The sequence below is a fragment of the Anguilla rostrata genome, chromosome 8 (genome assembly GCF_018555375.3).
Source record: "Anguilla rostrata isolate EN2019 chromosome 8, ASM1855537v3, whole genome shotgun sequence".
In the NCBI taxonomy this organism is placed as follows: Eukaryota; Metazoa; Chordata; class Actinopteri; order Anguilliformes; family Anguillidae; genus Anguilla; species Anguilla rostrata.
This window is the reverse complement of record NC_057940.1, coordinates 57,012,420-57,031,595: the sequence shown is the minus strand read 5'-3', so window position 1 is coordinate 57,031,595 and position 19,176 is coordinate 57,012,420. Positions and strand designations below refer to the sequence as shown.

The following is a 19,176-nucleotide window of genomic DNA, read 5'->3' as shown; positions in this document are numbered from 1 at the left end:
CGGTCACCGTCTGCCTGTTTCATTACGCAGTACTCTACTGTGCCAGCAGGGTGCACTGTGCCTTTCGACGGTGTAAGATTCTGCGTCCGGAACACTGACACTGGAGGGCTGCGGGGAGTCCTGGATTTCTGTCTTACTCAGCACTTAATTGATCAAACACAATTCACAATTCATTCACCTCACCTGGTTATTAGAGTCTGAATTTGATTCCAATTTTAATTTCTCAATTAACTGTTGCATGACAAAGGAAACTCACCATAACCTTTGGCTCTCCAAAGGCAAGAGAGAATGGTACTTCCACAATGGTACTTGGGTAAATCTGCTGTGCATTACTAACACACTAACATGTATTGACATAGATCAGTGGTAACCAGTCCTATTCCTGGAGATCTACCATCCTATAGGTTTTCACTCCAAACGTAATTTGGAACACCTGACTGTTAATTAGCAGTTGAATGAGATGTGTTAGGCCTGGAGCGAAAACCTGCAGGACAGTAGATCTCCTGGAACAGGGTTTTGGTTACCACTGACATAGACGTAAAATTTTTTTTTTTAATTCACAGAGGTATTCACACAGGTACACACCCATTCCGACTGGTCAGATTCATAAACGCTTGGTTTATCCGAAGACTTTCCCTAGCCCCCCCCCCCCAGCCCCATTAAGCTCCCTCAAGCCCCCAGCCCCCAGCCCCCACCTCCAGGTAAAAACAGCTGTTGGCTGCTTCCCAGTCAAATGACCACAGTGCATTCATAGAGCAGATACTCTTATCTAGAGCTGCTTATAGAGTGAGAATGAGCCCAGGCACATTCTCACACAAGCCACATGAGCAGCAGTGATGCGGGCCTGGCAGAGGTCAGAGGTCACTCTCAGACGAGCACGAGCGTGAGCGTAGCATTGCCAAACGGGCGCTAACGGTCCTGACACAGCTCTTTGCCTGGTGCCAAAGCATTAAAAACAGTAACACGTGGAAGGGACAAAAACAGAGAGCAGCCATTTTGGCTCTTGTTCCTTCTTCATGTGGCTTTGAGAGGCATTTGAGAATAATCTCAGTTGGCTCTGAACGCTACCCTTTTCTTAGCAAGACATGTGCCCAGTACCCACCGCCAAAGCCACTGCTGTTATCAGGCATACTTTCTGATTGCTATATATAAACAGGAGCGATGGGATGAAGGGCCGGGAGTCGTGACCTGGGGGAGAATTCGGCGGGGGGGGGGGGGTTTCAGACGAACCCCTGAACGCCGTGGGAGACCTCACACTCAACGCGTGATCTGTTCGCTTACCAGCCGCTGGGGTCACTGTTCAACACTGAGCCTCAGACCAGCTTAGCACAGTCCATGCCTTACAGGAGCCAATCAGATTTTGGTACTGCTTCAGCAGGAAAAGTGCAATTTGAGGTGATTCAAGCCAATTTGCCAGAATTAACCAGATTTTCAGTTCTTTTTTCCATCTCCAGAAACTCAAAAGATTGGGAGTGCTTAATGTTAGTCAATGATTGGTCACACATCTTGTTTCTAAGAACTAAATTGGCTTCTGATTGAAAGAAAGCTACAGAAACCTGTACTCTTTAACCTTCCAGAACTGGAGTTAAACTTGCAGTCACAGCACCCCCTCCAGGACTGGAGTTAAACCTGCTGTCACAGCGCCCCCTCCAGGACTGGAGTTAAACTTGCAGTCACAGCACCCATTACATTACATTACAGGCATTTGGCAGACGCTCTTATCCAGAGCGAAGTACAACAAAGTGTATAACCATAACCAGGAACAAGTATGACGAAACCCCTAGAGAGAAGTACCGGTCCAAGTGCAGGGAACAACCGCATAGTTCAACTTGGACCCTGAAGGTTAAACTGATTAACACTAACAACGAGAACAGAAACAAAATAAATAATGTAATGTAATGTAATGTAACAGCACCCCCTCCAGGACTGGAGTTAAACCTGCTGCCACAGCGCCCCCTCCAGGACTGGAGTTAAACCCGCGGACACTGCGGCCCTCCAGGACTGGAGTTAACCCTGCAGACGCTGTGGCCCTCCAGGTTGCCCAGGGTGCTCACCTTGACCAGGTAGAGTAGCTTGGGCCCCTCTCCCACCCCTGTGACTGGGTGGGCTAGCCCAGTTTTGCCTGAGAGAAGAATCTACTTTACACTGTCACTAAGCCCTACTCACCACCTTCACACAGTCAAGCTGACAGAGAGAGAGACCAAGGTAATTTAAATGCTGCATTTTTATTGTGTATTACACAACATTATTTGATTATTACAAAAAACAGTATCACACGTCTTTATAACATAACTTAGGAAAGATATTGCCTATATACGTGCTGTGTAATTACATTAATCACTACACACACACACACACACACACAAACACACACACGCACAAACATACGCACACACACACATTCACACACGCACGCGCACACGCACGCACACACACGCACACAAACACGCACGCACGCACACACACACACACTCGCACACACACACACACACGCACACACGCACGCACACACACACACGCACACACACACACACACAATTAGAACCACAGCTCTGTGGCCAAGTGCTGGCTAAAGGTCACACTTGTGTGACTAACAAAGGCCACCGCATCTGATTTTGACAGACAAGGGGAGCACTTGTGAACTTCTGTTTTTTAAACCTTCACTCTTCCCAAACAAGTCTTCCTAACACACGTGATCCGGCCGACCAATGGTGTAACTTCATCACTCAGTCAGTCACAGACATTTGCGTTTGTAGGGCAGGCTCCGCTGTTGCGGTCCCGCCAAAAAGGCACTTGGCGGAGCCTGCGCCCGCCATTATCACACCTTTAAGTGCTCCCGCCATCGCCGGTCTCTGCCATATGACGGCCGAACAGTTGCACAAGCGCTCTATTTCACGGCATTAGTGACGTGCGTAAAGACGCGATTAAAGACCGTTAAACTATGGATGCGGGTCTTTTCTGGCTTGTAACTCCTACCGTTCACAATCTCGCGCTCAGTTTCACTGTTTATAGTTTTAAGACTCCAGAAATTGATAGAAAAGGGTGCGAGGCAAAAAAGGTAGATTATATTTATTCTGCCGACAGTTTACACAACGAAGATGTATGTCCAAAGTCCCACGGAGGGGAAGTAATTCCGAGCATTTACAGCATTCCTATCACATCCTTAATGTTTGCCTTACACTCGCAAATCACCACCTGCTACGTTTTGCTGGTCTCCCGAATAAGGTCAATAAGATTAGATTCACTGCTTCGGAAAGCTTGAGCAGAATTTCATTTGAACCCCAGCATTGTCCCAGAAAATAAAGATGTAAAATCCAATATACACTTACAGTGTTATTACTATAATGTGAAATACGGTAACCATTATTTTACTGTAAATACAAACACACTATAATACTGCAATTGCTAATTGTAAAACACAATACTGTACTGTAAAACATATTTAACCATTGAGGATCTAACAGGACTCAACGCAGGTCTCCTGGGTGAGAGGCGGTTGTGCAAACCGCTAAAGATGTACAGCAGTTAGGCAGCCCCACTAACGCATCACTACTTAAGCCGGGCACCCACCGCACGCGTATCGGCCGCGAGCGCACTACGCGCGTATTACGCGCGTAACTGAAGCGTAGTTGAAGTACTGTTATTACAACGGCAGCGGGCGACGTCGTCTCCACCAGATGCGAACGCGTCGCGTACCGGCTGCGAAGCTCGCGCGACACAAGCGAACTGAAGCGTAGTTTTTCGCTTCTGTTCTATTTTTTCGGCTTGTCGCGCGTCACGTTGGCCTGTTTATACACAGAAATATGCTCTAAAATGCTAGGTATACATGCTCTGATTTATATTTCATTCTTATATTACTGGGGGTGTGTCCCTAGTTACCTCCCAGATATTTTTTAAGCAGTTAAAAAAAATACAAGCCTTTTCGTTTTGTAAAAATAAATAAATAACTGGAACCTGGGGAAAGGCAAACTTAGTTTCGCTGTCTTATTTTGCGGAGGGGTGGGGTAAATTTGAAAATACACCACAGAAAGACGTAGGCTATTGAGTGACGTAAAAGGGAATGCACCGAGCAGCGGTTTGTTAGCTCGAGTATTGGAAGATAGTTTTTAACCAACCATTGCTCAGCCTATTTGACTTCTCCGATGTCTTCGTTCGCCGTGCTTTCAAAAAGGGCTTGTTAATAAAAATCAGATAATCCACAGAGCTTTAAAAAAATCAGATTATTTAGTGGTCTTGCCGATGAAAATGCACCTATTTTATAAATGAAGTTGTAAGCAAGCCTTTATTGCACTTGTACTTCAAAGCTTCCGGTGTTCATGGCGTTGTGGTGTTCATATCCCTTCAAGATTAAAACTGTTACTGACTTTTTCATGATTAGCTGATTTTACTAAATCTGATCCTATAAATGTTTTGACGTGAATGGCAAGACAACACGGGAATTCCCAATGGTTGATTACGGATTATTTATTATTATTATGATCATTACATATTCTTCATGAAATTGGCACGCTTGTTAACCAAGCAAATAAATTAATACAGTTTGAGATTGATTGTCATGCAGGCTACGTTGCGATTTAAGTTTATGGTACTTCTTGAAAGCGTTTACTTTCTCACGTAGGCTATTTACGAGTTAACGAAATATTACCAAATTAACAAACTGAAAAAGGTCTCTCACCAAAGTATTCACTTAACCCATAATCAACAGTCGTGAACAAACGTGAAATACACGATGTAAAAGCCCACTGCAGACTGCGAGAGCTACTAGGAATATATAGCTTTTACGCAAGCCTTTGCGCGACACAAACGGAACCAGTGGAGACACCCTACGCGTCGCGCCGTGCTGCTTCGCCCTGCTGTTTACGCGACGCATACGCGACGCGTGCGGTGGGTGCCCGGCTTTACAGTTAACTACTGGATTTTACTACCGTTACTGTAAATTGCTGTACATCGAAACCTCCAAGTAGCCTGCTGTTGTAAGTTGTGCAAAATGGCATGAGGACAATGTAGTGACCTGTGAATTAAGTTATGTTCATTGTTCTAAAGCATTTATCTCACTGACAACAGACCATTTCATTTCAAACAAGATTATCTTTCATGAAATAAATTAAATGTTTCATTAACTTGGCCATTAAATGTATGCATTTAAAACAAAAACAAAACAGCCATAGGGCTTTTACTTTGGGGCATAGGGGGCTTTAATACTTTTTCCAATCAAAGTCCAAATATTCTCTGGTGGATTCAGGAGTGCTGCTTTCTTCTGGTTTCCCATATTGCATTGCCACTCACAGTAATGAACAGTAAAATTATTTCACAGTATTGTACTGCCCAAAATATTGTGCCTTTTACAAAAAATTACCTACAGTGTATACACACTCCTGCGTTTAATCTGTGTGTGCATGCGCACATTAACTATAGGTCTGTGCTTAATACCGGACTATAGAAACAGAGCAGCAGGTAGTACAGGAAAGTATACTGCAGTTCTGTGATAGTGATAGCCCTATTGCTTAACCAGTATGCGCACAATAAGCAAGCAGGTATCGTTTGTGTACACAGATATTGCCTCAAAGTGATAAAGGGAAACGCGCCGGCCGCATACCTCTGTTCCCATGCGTCCGCCTGCGGACGTAGGCTATAACCCTTCAGTATCACTCCGCGTCCTGCCTCCGCCTGCGGACGTAGGCTATAACCCTTCAGTATCACTCCGCGATCGTGCCGTTCACCATCAGGCGCTTATCTCCACCAAACAACATTATCAAACCATAACAAGGTTCAGACTTTAAAAAAAAAAATTAAAGATGATGACAATGGGTGGTAAAAGTAAAAGTGCGTTTAAAACAATGTAAACAGGTGAACATTTTATTAGATTTAAGCATTATTTTTCATTTTTAATGGAGTTGCACATCGCATGAATGGTTTCGTTGAGCTCTAATTGCCCTGTAAAAGCATGGACAAAACAGTTTTGGCCAACCTAAATACACAGACAAGCTGTCATCAATGTTATGTTGTGCAACAGGTGAAAAAATGGGCATTCAACAATTTTAATAGACTTTACCTGCAGCCATAATTATCACCCTCCAGTCGGCAGATAGATTCCGCTTTTGGAGTGAAGCTACAATGAATCATGTCATTTTTGCGTTTTTTGTTGTGAAAGGAAAAGTATTGTTTTAAAAGTGGCGCCCTATTTGTCACTCAAAGTACTGAAAGACTTCTGCTGCATACCTGAATATTTATTACATGGTAACGGCGCGTGAGTGGAATGTTCCACGCTAGTAAGACGGGGGTAGCCGAATTGGTCTTCGCAAGTGAACGTATCAAAGCAGAAGATATTACAGTGTGATCACACCTTGCAGTCGCTAGTGAGTAATATTTTCTTTTAACGCGATAAAGGTGAGTGGATTAATATTTTTACGCACAATGTTCATTTGTTTTTAAAACTATAATTTTAAAGAGGCGCCCCGGTATTTCCCTCCGCCGCGGATTATACCCGCTGTATTTTAGCCGGTGTACTGGCTGCTCTACGCTAACAGTACAAATCCCCCTGCGCCGTGTGTTGTTGCCACAACGTGATACAACGGCAGCCACAGCGAGGTAAGAACGGACCTAATAGATCACCAATACTGACATAAAAGTTTCACTATTTTTATTTAATGGTAGCCTTGAAAAGTATATAGGCTATAAAAATCTCTGCCTCAAAAACGTCAGTCCATTTAACTTTTGATTTGTGTGTCATTTTGTGTTTTATAGGTTGTACACTATATATGAAGTTTCTGTTATTTAAATATAACAAAATGATATTTATAAAAATAATAGATACAGATAGACTATACATTTTAATCAGTGGACATTGATGGTGTCTCAGAGAGGATGCTTTATTTAAAAAATAAATTTCAGAGAATAATGCATTATGTTTACAGTTTGTTTTGTGTGTGTTTGTTTCCTTGTGGTTGAGATTTTCATTAATGCGTTGCTTACTGAACGAGTTATGCGCAGATTTAAACAGGCTTCATTAAACAAGTGCTCCTGCAACGTCTCGTGAAGCGTAGAACTTCTATTTAATGCAAGCATTAAACGTGTTTGTGCAAATAAAGTCCACTTATGTTTGTCATTCAAAGTGTCTGAAGTGGAGTAAGCTGTCATATATGTATATTTTTAAAGCGTGGTAGAATATATTTCAAAAAACTATATTAGTATATTACCATATTAGCCAAACTTATTGAGGATGCACTTCTTGACCAGAGACCTCAGCTGATTGCATTGCGACGTTTATGTTAATAATATCGCTGTCACCGCGCCTACGTGTATGTGGAGAACGTTGCGCGACGGCGAGCCGGGGATGTCTGCTTTCTAGTAAAGTCTGCGCGCTTGACTTCTCACCCGAAAATGATTGCTTAGAAGGTAGCCATTGTACATAGCTGGGCTCAAATGGAAAAAATTAAACATCAAAATGCCCTCGTGCATTCCGGAAGTCAATGCGAGGCTGCCTACTTAAAAATTTTAGCCACTTGGTTACATGCACGTTTAAGCGTAAAACCCATGTTTTGGAACGTCTGCTGAGTTTTACGCAAGGTCTATTGAGAAACGCATTCACTGAAGCGGATAGCGTAACTGGCATTTTCTCCCAGGATCTGAGAGCTGCTCCAGTCTGTCATACATAGCATGCCGCTAAAAAAAAATAAAATAAAAAAACTCTTTCGGCGCAAAATCCTGCTGTATTGTGCGCTGCCTGCTGCGCAACTGCCAACGGGGATTTTAAGCGAGCGGCTAGGATTGAGCTGCGCTTTTAAACGCAATGTGGCCCCTGCTGCGTGCGCTTTCTCTGCGATGGCGTACAGGGCGCGGTGTAGGTGGAATGCAGCGCGAGCTCAGGTTCATGGGGGGGGGGGGGCATTCGTGCTACATGACAGTTCGGTGCGCGCTGTATTTCCCTTGGGGCGCGCGGGGGTAATTAGCGCTTTAAAAGCGGCCGCCGGTCTCTCCCTTCTGCTCTCATTGCCCCGGAGAGTGGCGCGCTTTCCTCGTCCGGGGGGGTGGGCGGTGGGGGTGGGTGTTTATCTGGTCGGCAGGGAGACCAGGCTGTTAGCGCGTGCAGTCCTGTCGTTCGATCTTAAAGCGCGTTCATGTTTGGATGCGTGCGTTCCCTGCGGTGGGGCACCGGACCCTACCCCCTCCCTCTGCTCACCGTTGACTTTGACTGGCAGCCAGCAGCCATACCTCCATGTACTCTGCTCCTGCCAAATGGCTGAAGCTAAGCAGGTGTGGGCTTGGTTAGTACTTGGATGGGAGACCACCAGGGAATACTGAGTTGCTGCTGGAAGTGGTGTTGGGTGGGCCAGCAGGGGGCAATCTTCCCTCTGGTACAAATAAACCCCAATGCCCCAGTGCAGTGACGGGGACACTGTGCTGTAGGAGATGCCGTCTTTCGGATGAGACGTTAAACCGAGGTCCTGACTCTCTGTGGTCATTAAAGATCCCATGACACTTATCGCTAAGAGTAGGGGGTTCCCCGGTGTCCTGGCCAAATCCCAGATCTGGCTCTCGCAAAAACTTGCCACTAAAAATCCCCCAGACTTAATTGGCTAAATAAATGTTCTCTCCCTCTCCACCTTCGCTAATGTGTGGTGAGCGTTCTGGCGCAAATTGGCTGCCGTGCATCACCCAGGTGGGTGCTACACATTGGTGGTGGGTGAGGTGAGTTCCCCTTCACTGTGAAGCACTTTGAGCATTTGGAAAAGTGCTATATAAATGTAATTAATAATAATAATAATAATAATAGCCACCTTTCGTTTTTTATCAGCCGAAATGTTTCACATATGTTACCTTCTTGGGCTGCAGAGGATGTATGGAAAATGAATAATGACAGAGTCCAGCACACGTGATTCTCAAAGATATCCCTCGAGGTAGATCAGAGATATCCCGCACGTAAATCAAAGGTATCCCTTGCGGTAGATCGGAGATATCCAGTGCATTACACACAGTTGTGAGGCCGTCCAGTGCTGGCTGGAGGTGGACTGCGTGGAAACCTGGACCTGTGGAACATAATGTTTCTGTAAGCCCTGTTCATATTGAGCGGTGCACATAAATGTTTTATTGGCACTGGCCTAGTCTGTGAACTCCTGCAGTCTTTCCCCATGAGCTTATATCCAGTGTCAATTCATCTCTGGCAGAGTCCAGGAGCGTATGTACACTGCAGGAGCTGACTTAACACTGCACATTGTGCTGTGTATCTTCTTAATTTTACATTAAAAGATTTGGTTGCAGATTTGTGTCAGGATTGAAAACATGCCATGAACCCATATTTTTATGGAATATGACAGAGGTCAGTTTTCTGTGGTTTTCATATGCATGGCTCACATGCGGTTACAGCGAAGACACAAATTATTTTTCTCTTCAGGCAGGTCGGCATTTAAATAGTTAAAATTTAAATAGGATTTCAAACCTGCCTATTTTTTGTGACAGCCTATGTAAATGGCCATTTAAATAGGCATTTATTAACAGCCATTGACTCCTAATCCTCTACCAATTAATGGTCACATAGTGGGAGCATTTAAATGTTTGAATATTTTGATATTCATCTTCACCCTTAATAGCGGCTCTTGGACGAGCGTGCGGTGCGCTCGTCAGAGGGGTGGGATTTCCCTGCAGGGTAATCAGGTGTGCACTTCTGGGGATATTGGAGCTGTTTAGCGAACACAGTGTTCTCCCGAGAGAAGTCACGTGACTTCCCTCATGTTCCTGAAAGTGTCGGGGGAGAGTGGGGGGGTCCCGCGCGGTGCCCTCCCTCCAGGTGTGACGGGAACACCTTCAGGTGAGAAAGCCATGTAAGGTTAGGCGCTTATTAACCTCACAGTGCTTTGTGTGATGTAGTTACCTGCCAGTTTGGTCATTTTTTAATCACAGGAGACCAGGCCAGTGGGTTTGGTATGATGGTGTGGTATGGTGCAGCCTCGTGCTCACTGGGCGGGTTACAGACGATCTCGGGCCTGTGAGTGTGGCGATGGATTCAGTGGATTAGCGCTGTACCGGGATCAGTGTCCGTGTCAAAGTGGGTGAAAGTGCGCCTTGTCAGGGGGGTGTGGTGGGGAGGGGGGGCGGAGCAGCTGGGGGGGCGGAGCAGCTGTTGCTAAGCGAGTCCCGCGCGTGCGACAGGGCTTTGCCCTTGCCCTCGGCGTAATACGACACACGTCCCAGAATGCCGTCACACGGCCGAGGTGAGCCCCGCTATTTATAGCTGCGATCAGCAGGTTTCGGCGGAACGCTGTCGCCCTCCTCACGTCGCCATGGTGACGGGGAACTTATTGTCTGTAAGCCTGCTGATTTGATTGGTACATTTTGGGCTGTTTCTGAAGCCCAGGTCTGTGGGGTCTGTGAGGTCCATGGGGTCTGGTGCCGGTGGGGTCTGTGGGGTCTGTGTGTGAGTGACTTTAGCCTGGCAGACTGTGCTGCTCTCCGTCCGCAAGAACAACCCACTTTACTGTCTCTCACCATTCTCCCTCCACGTGTCAGGGTTTGCAAGTCATCAAAAATGAAAGAGAAATCGATGATCGAAAGGAAGTGCCTTCCTGTTTATTGTCAATGGAACATGCATGAGAAATGTTCATATCCCTCTAAAACCTGATACCACCACATTTCCCTGCTTTTCCAAAATCTTTTCCCAATCACACATTCATTTATTTACCTCTGTTTATTTACTTCTCTATTCCTGTTTTTATTACCTTTTCTGTCTCTGTATATCAGTCAGCATATCCATGTGTCCATGAAACTCCACCTGGCTACTTGTGTCTACCAACTGTTTGTCTATTTAAAAAAATAATAATTTTATTAAATGAAAGAGAAATCAAATGGGGGAGCGGTGTTAAAAACACTTATCTGTGTTAGATTGAATATGCCCCCAGCATTTTTTCCCAGGCTAATTTTGACACATGTTCAGAACTGAACAAAAGGAAATGAATGCTTGACATTTCATATTTCAAGAAAATGAACACTATAGACCTAATACAGGTACAGGCATACCTGGTGAGCTGTGGTTCTGAGATTCCATTGTATATGCGGAGAGAGGTAAAGGAAAGTGAGCTCACCTGGTGGACAGGTAAAGTTCACCTGGTGAACAGGTAAATGCTCACATTTTGACAGGTAAAAGCTCACCTTGTGGACAGGTAAATGCACACATTTTGGACAGGTAAAAGGTCATATTTTAGGGCAGGTAAATGTTCAATTCGTGGACAGGTAAGAGTTCACCTGGTGGACAGGTAAGCCCTCACCTGTTGATGTCTGGCTTTGTCTCTTTCTCAGGACTTTTATGAATACCGGTAAGCAGCAGAAGCCAGTGCTCACAGGCCAGCGGTTTAAGACCAGGAAGAGGGGTGAGTTCCACGGAAGTCCCGCCTCTTTGATCCATTCAGCCACTCAGAAGCTTTCTTTATGAGCCGCTGAAATAAAACAGGGTGATGTAGCCAATCACTGCACTTGATAAAGACACAGCTTACGCTATAGGTCTGTGTGTGCCCTTTGACCTTACCCCGTACCCTAATATCCGCTATATCTATAATGGTACAGTGCGAAATACACACAAAAACATGCATATACACACACACACGCACGCACAGACACAGGCACGCACACACACACACGCACACACACACACACCCCTCTCACTCCAAACTCTACCTCCAGATCTAGTGTTACAGATTCATTTGCCTTTAAGGACCACAGCTAAAACACAATGTTCTCAAAACATTCAAAACAATGTTACAGAACACCTTCCCAGAACACCTGTTTCCCATCTCACCTGAGCAGCCGTGTGCAGGAGCTCAGGTAGCAGAGAGCTGAAAATCCACCCGGGTCTGAGACAGGAGGCTGTGTTTCAGCCAGGTGTGACTACCTGACTGGCTCGCATGGAATCAGACAAACAGAAATGGCTACGCAAGTGTGTATGTGTGTGTCTCTGTGCGTGTTTGTGTTTTTATGAGCCTGATTCCACGGGACATTTACATGTGCAACAGGAGGGTTTGGGGTGCAACAGTATTTAAAAACACCCTCCCTTCTTTTTTACTCCTCTCCTCCTCCCCTCCCCTCCTCCTCCCCCTCCCCCTCCCCCTCCTCCTCCTCCTCCTCCCCTTCTCTTTCCCCTCCTCCCCCCTCCCCCTCCTCCCCCTCCCCTCCCCTCTCCTCTCCCCTCCCCCCTTCCCCCCTTCTCCTCCCCCTCTCTCAGATGAAAAGGAGAAGTTTGAGCCCACGGTGTTCAGAGACACGATTGTCGCGGGCCTCAGCGAAGCCAACGGGGACCTGGAGGTGGTGACCAGGTTCCTGGATGTCGCCGGGTCCAGACTGGACTACCGTCGCTATGCCGAAACGCTGTTCGACATCCTCATCGCCGGGAGCATGCTCGGTGAGTCCACCTGTCGCTATGCCGAAACAAAATGGATGCTCAGTCCCCCATAGCGTCCAAATTCAAAATCCCAGTCTGTCCAATCAAATTCTGGGAAACTTGCGAGCCATAACAGGCAACCAGTGGAGGGTAGTGAGCAGGGGAGTGACGTGGGAGTGTCTGGAGAGGTTGAAGACCAGATGAGCTGCAGCATTCTGAATGAGTTGCAGGGGTCTGATGGCAGATGCCGGTATTCCAGCTGGAAGAGAACAACAGAACAACGGCATTCATGTTAAGAAAATAAAGGCAGCTGTTTTTCCGCTCGTTAGGGTGATTGCATCCCTGGGGTGTCAGGTCCAGGCCCGAGGCTGGGTCGGTTCTGGAGAGCTGCAGGGTCTGCTCGATCACATCCTTACTCAGCACCTCATTAAAGCGGGTGATTAAGCGGTAATTATCTCACCTTGCCTGATTACTCGTGCCTGAACTAGTTGGTGGTGTAGCGTGAGAGCAAACCCCAGCAGGACCACTACCCTGGGCAGAGAGAGTCCAGCTGTAGACAGCAGGCAAATCATACAATTCATAAAACAAAATAAATTCGTAAAGAGCGTAAGAGTGCTGATCTAGGATCAGTTTGGCCTTTCTGCTCATAATGCATACGGTTGGGATGTGGACGGGGGAACCTGGCCCCAGATCAGTTGCACTAAGAGAAAGTACTGAGCAGAGTGTGTGTTGCTTATTTCATGACAGCTGCAAATGCTGTCCACACCATACTGACCACTGATTCCGTGCAGACATTAGGAAGACTTGGTCAATGTGTGGAATAGCCTGCCAGGTCACGTAGTAGAGGCAGAAACTCTGGGGATTTTCAAGACCAGGCTTGATATGGTGTTAGATACTATCTAGTCTGTAGGTAATCAGAGCACTAATTTAGTCAGGAAAATGGAGAGCATTGTTGGGCTGAATGGCCTGTTCTCGTCATTATGTTATGTTATGTTATGTTAACCAGATCATGAAGTGAACTTCAAAATTGTAGCCCGGTTTTGGCTGCTCATGCATATGCAAATTATATGCAAATCATAAGTAATGCATCTTAAAGTCACGGTATGTAAATTGAGTGCTAGACCCGCACACGCTGTCCCAACTAGCCCTGTCTAATCTGTGGGTAATTAGCTTGTCTTCCCCAGTCTGAGCTCTCTCTGTCAAACCCAGTTACAGTCTTACAGGCTGAAGGACAGCCTGTGTAAAGCAGGAGAAGCACAGAGGCCGCTAGCTGTATGTACTGAGTGTGTATGAAACATGCATGGTGCAGGTGGGGTCCATTCCAGTTCCAGTTCAGGAAACAAACTGTAATTCGGGTCACGATTTTAAACGATGTCAGTGATGTTCACATTTAGATGGCTGGATGGCAGAGTGTGTTTTTATTTTTTTTTGAGTTTTGATACTTCAGTCAGTAGTTTTTTTACTTCAGTCAGTAGTTTTTTGGCTTCAGTAGTTTTTTTTACTTCAGTCAGTAGTTTTTTGGCTTCAGTAGTTTGTAGTTTTTTGGCTTAAGTAGTCAGTAGTATTTTGGTTCAGTAGTCAGTAGTTTTTTGGCCTCACTAGTCAGCTTTGGTCATAGTTAGTTTTTGGCTAGTAGTATTGTTCAGTAGTAGTATTTTTGGCCTCATAGTCAGCAGTTTTTGGTCAGTATCAGTAGTTTGGCTCAGTAGTATAGTTTTTGGTTCAATAGTCAGTAATTTTTTGGTTCAGTAGTCAGTAGTTTTTTGGTTCAGTAGTCTGTAGTTTTTTGGTTCAGTAATCAGTAGTATTTTGGCCTCAGTTGTAGCTCTGGCACTTGCCCCATGAGGACAGTCAGTTTTAGTACCCCTGGTGGCCAGGGTGCTGACACGCCTCCTGTCTGCATTCCTCCCCACCAATCAGAACATTCCATGCGTCCTGCGGCCAGGAGTGATCTATTTTTATCCCACTTTGATATTTCTGCCTCAGAGGGTGAGCTGTGATCCTCACATCGAATTCCTCTTCAGTGTCAACCAGGAGAACCACACCACTGTTATAACAGGTTAATACACTGACTAAATAATCACAAAACTGTAATAACAAGTTAATACACTAATATAGTTATCACACTACTGTAATAACAGGTTAAAACACTGATCAATTCATCCTGCTCCTGTGCCCCGCCCCACCCCACCCCACCCCACACCACCCCGCCCTACCCCACACTGCCCCGCCCCGCCTCGTCCCGGCTGCATTAAGGGGAGACCTGTCCTGTTTGGGGGTTGGCTCTCTCTCTAACGCGCTGACCTGAAGTCAGGAAAACGCTGTGATCTGGCTTTAACTCTATGACCCTTGACCCCCGCTGACCCTTGACCTTTCTTTGGCCCCCAGCTCCTGGGGGAACACGCATCGACGACGGGGACAAGACCAAGGTGACCAATCACTGCGTGTTCACTGCGGCCGAGGACCATGCCGCCATCCGCAACTATGCTCAGGTGAGTCGGGCCTGTCTGTCTGTCTGTCTGTCTGTCTCTCTCTGTACCTGTCTGTCTGTTTCTCTTTTACCTGTGTGTCTGTCTCTCTGTCTGTCTGTCTGTTTCTCTTTTACCTGTCTGTCTGTCTGTGTTTCTCTTTTACCTGTCTGTCTGTCTGTCTCTGTACTTGTCTGTCTGTCAGTCTGTCTGTCTCTGGACCTGTCTGTCTGTCTGTCTGTCTGTCTCTGTACTTGTCTGTCTGTCTGTCTGTCTCTGTACTTGTCTGTCTGTCTGTCTGTGGACCTGTCTGCATGTTTCTCTTTTACCTGTGTGTCTGTCTCTCTGTCTCTCAGTCTCTCTGTCTGTCTGTCTGTTTCTGTTTTACCTGTCTGTTTGTTTCTGTCTGTCTTTTTCTCTCTTTCTCTTTCTTCCCTCTTTCCCTTGGGTCTCACTCAGTTGAGCTGCGTTGTAGGACTGGGGTGGTTTGGGGGGAGTGGGGAGGGGGGTTGTCCATGGCAGGGAGTATCAGAGCCCCTAATTCCCCCAAATCCCCAGCATATCCACCATGTCACCAGAGAGCTGTCCTGTCAGCATAATCCTCCTGGATTAACTCCCTCTACTGCCCATCTCTGTGTCTTTCTCTGTCTCCCTCAAATTCAAATTCAAAAGATTTTAATTACCACGCACGAGAATGTGTGTTGCAGAAGGAATACATGCATTGTTTACACATAACATGAAGCCTCCTCTCTCTATCTGTTTAAATATCTCATCTGTCCTAACCTTACAAAAGGTTAAGTTGATAGGGCTCAGACATTTGTGCTGTGAGAGTCTGTGATAAACCCTTAAAATGAGCTGGGTAAATGCTGTGAACTTCAGGAGCCACTGGGGCAATGTACCCTTGGGTAAGGAACTTTAATTCAGGAAATATCCAGCTATATAAAGGAGTAATTCACACCGGATAAGAGTATCTGCTTAATGCTAACGTTTTTAAAAACACGAACAGGCCTTGCATTCTCTCTGTAGATCCCTAACTTATACAGTGTCTGCTACAGAACACCAGGCCGATGTTTACTTTTTTAGACCTTTATAAATTCTTTATAAACAAATTATACATTCATTTTGAGCTTATTCTTTGTCTTCCGTCCCTATTTGATTTCCTTTCATTGTACGTGTCTGCAGGTTTTTAATAAGCTCATAAGGAGATACAAGTACCTGGAGAAGGCGTTTGAAGAGGAGATCAAGAAGGTGAACGTTTTTTTATTTTATTATTTTTTCAATGACAGCAGAGATTTGGGCATAATGCTCATGAGACATAATTATAATGGAGATAATTATTTTGAAGGGATGGAAGGGTTTATGGTGTGAGTAGTGTTGTATTTGCAGTTGTGCCATGTGTGTTCAGTGCTGTAAACTTGAATGCTCTGAACATCACCTCAAGGGTACCTGTCAAAAACAAAGAGAAAAACTAGAATAAATATCATGTTTCAGTCAGGATGGGATCTTCTGGCCTCGAGCGGCTTAGCTGCTGGCCTTTAAAAAACACAGCAGTACGTGTTGAATAATGTGCATGTTCCGCTTTGCATCAGAGGTGACCCATGATAAACAAAACAGGCCATGCAAATGGGGGAGCTGGACTAACGGGACTGGTCTGGGTACAACAGTTATGCAAAAACAGACATTTTTAGGGATACTTAAGAAAGAAATTGGTGAATTTATTGGTGAGTTATACACGGTCATACATGCCTGAAGAGTTTACATGTTCTGATAGAGACCAGCTGGAAACATGTAGTGCAGTGACATCTGGTGGAGGGAGGTGAAAGTGCACCCAGCCTGTTTTATTAAACAATTGCATGTGGAAAAGCATGCAATGTGTCCCTATCTGACCAATGGATGTTCTGAAATATTCATTGCGTCACTGAGGAAACTGATAAGCCTTTTTGTTTAGGAGTGGTTGAAAATAAACTTGATCTTTTTTTTTCCTATTGTGTGGGATTGAGGCTAAATTACATGCTAAATTAACAGGCTCATTCATCTGACTCAGACATTTGCTTTACTTCCTGTTTGTGCGTGTCACTTCCTGTGCAGCTGCTGCTCTTCCTGAAAGCCTTCAGCGAATCGGAGCAGACAAAGCTGGCCATGCTGGTAGGAATCCTGCTGGCCAATGGGACGCTTCCACCTGCCATCCTCACCAGCCTCTTCAGCGACAACGTCGTCAAGGAAGGTGTGTCCCCCCAAAAAAACACTGAGCTAGGATCAGCTTCTAAAGCCCCTCTCTCCTAACCATAACTATGCCTGCAACACGCAGTCACTGATCCTAGATCAGCAGCTTCCTACAGTGTGATCACCCCCAATACTCTCTCCTTTCCACACACTCTTTCTAAAAATCACCAAAATGAACCGCCATTTCTGAAGAACATTATAAAAGTTTGTGTTTAATTTCAAGCCAAACATTTAAGGAAAGTCGATTGAATTCAGGCTGTAGTCATACTTAACTGTGAGTTACAGTGTCTGGTTCTGGCCACAGGGGTGTAAGTACTGGTAGCATCTCCGTGGTTACAGTGTAGCATTTCCATGGCGACGGTCTGTATTGTGGCACCATCATTGAAATGGGCTGTACTGTAATGTCTCCGCGGTGACTCCTGGCGCTCTAATATCGTCACGGTAACCCACCATCCGGGCAGGGATCTCCGCCTCCTTCGCGGTGAAGATGTTCAAGGCCTGGATGGCGGAAAGAGACGCCAGCGCCGTCACATCTGCCCTGAGGAAGGCCAGCCTGGACAAGAGGCTCCTGGTCAGAGCTGCTTTTAATTGCTTAATCATTAAATTAATTAAATAAGTAACGCATTCTTTGATGCTACCATCACCCTGTAAATGTGGATGAGTGTGTCAATGAAATATTGCCCTCTGGTGGTCAGTTGCATGAACTGTTTTGAAGAGATCTCTTGTGTTTACTTGCTAGGGATTCACATGGGTGATTGCAGGAAGTAACAGCTGAAATGGCTAGATGTGATTGGTTAATGGTTTACAGCTTCTGCTTCCTCTCTGTAATGGATACATGTGATTGGCTGTGTCTGTGCAGGAGCTGTTCCCAGCCAATAAGCAGAATGTGGAGCACTTCTCTAAGTACTTTAACGAGGCAGGGTTAAAAGAGCTCTCAGACTTCCTGCGTCTGCAGCAGTCCCTGGGCACCCGCAAGGAGCTGCAGAAAGAGCTGCAGGAACGCCTGTCCCAGGAGTGTCCTATACGAGAGGTACTGCACCTGAGCACACCTGAGCACACCTGTAGTGACCTACACACCTGTACATACCTGTACATACCTAAACACATCTACACACCTGTACGTACCTGTACATACCCAAACACATCTACACACCTGTACATACCTGTTCTCACCTACATACCTGTACATACCTGTACTCACCTACATACCCGTACATACCTAAACACATCTACACACCTGTACATACCTGTACTCACCTACATACCTGTATGTACCTGTACATACCCAAACACATCTACACACCTGTACATATCTGTACTCACCCACACACCTGGACACACCTATGCATACCTAAACACGTCTATACATCTGTACATACCTGTACTCATAGTGATAGTGGTGTATGTTATACAGTGGGTTTAGTCTCTGTAGATAGTGGTGTATGTTATACAGTGGGTGTGCTCTCTGTGGATAGTGGTATATGTTATACAGTGGGTGTGCTCTCTGTGGATAGTGGTATATGCTATACAGTGGGTGTACTCTCTCTGTAGATAGTGGTGTATGTTATACTGTAGATGTACTCTCTGTAGATAGTGGTGTATGTTATACAGTGGGTGTGCTCTCTGTGGATAGTGGTATATGCTATACAGTGGGTGTACTCTCTCTGTAGATAGTGGTGTATGTTATACAGTGGGTGTGCTCTCTGTGGATAGTGGTATATGCTATACAGTGGGTGTACTCTCTCTGTCGATAGTGGTATATGCTATACAGTGGGTGTACTCTCTGTGGATAGTGGTATATGTTATACTGTAGATGTACTCTCTGTGGATAGTGGTGTATGTTATGCAGTGGGTGTACTCTCTCTGTAGATAGTGGTGTATGTTATACTGTAGGTGTACTCTCTGTAGATTGTGATACATGTTATACAGTGGGTGTACTCTCTGTACATAGTGGTGTATGTTATACTATAGGTGTACTCTCTGTAGATAGTGGTGTATGTTATACTGTAGGTGTACTCTCTGTAGATAGTGGTGTATGTTATACTGTAGGTGTACTCTCTGTAGATTGTGGTACATGTTATACAGTGGGTGTGCTCTCTGTGGATAGTGGTATATGCTATA

At 45.5% G+C, this 19,176-nt stretch overlaps 1 protein-coding gene across 3 annotated transcripts in view; it reads left to right on the top strand.

Moving 5' to 3' along the window:
- The window catches only part of bzw2 (basic leucine zipper and W2 domains 2), a 32,614-nt gene that overhangs the window by 11,017 nt on the left and 2,421 nt on the right, over positions 1 to 19,176 (top strand). Inside the window, exons 1-8 of one of the 3 annotated variants that reach the window (XM_064349253.1) lie at positions 2,041 to 2,063; positions 11,290 to 11,360; positions 12,209 to 12,385; positions 14,753 to 14,856; positions 16,015 to 16,080; positions 16,921 to 17,056; positions 17,517 to 17,626; positions 17,915 to 18,085. In XM_064349253.1, coding sequence (XP_064205323.1) covers positions 11,297 to 11,360; positions 12,209 to 12,385; positions 14,753 to 14,856; positions 16,015 to 16,080; positions 16,921 to 17,056; positions 17,517 to 17,626; positions 17,915 to 18,085 — 828 coding nt within the window. In that variant the 5' untranslated portion in view covers positions 2,041 to 2,063; positions 11,290 to 11,296. Of the gene's footprint in view, positions 1 to 2,040; positions 2,064 to 6,506; positions 6,589 to 11,289; positions 11,361 to 12,208; positions 12,386 to 14,752; positions 14,857 to 16,014; positions 16,081 to 16,920; positions 17,057 to 17,516; positions 17,627 to 17,914; positions 18,086 to 19,176 lie in introns of those variants that run through there. The other 2 variants (XM_064349252.1, XM_064349251.1) reach the window with 2 other exon arrangements.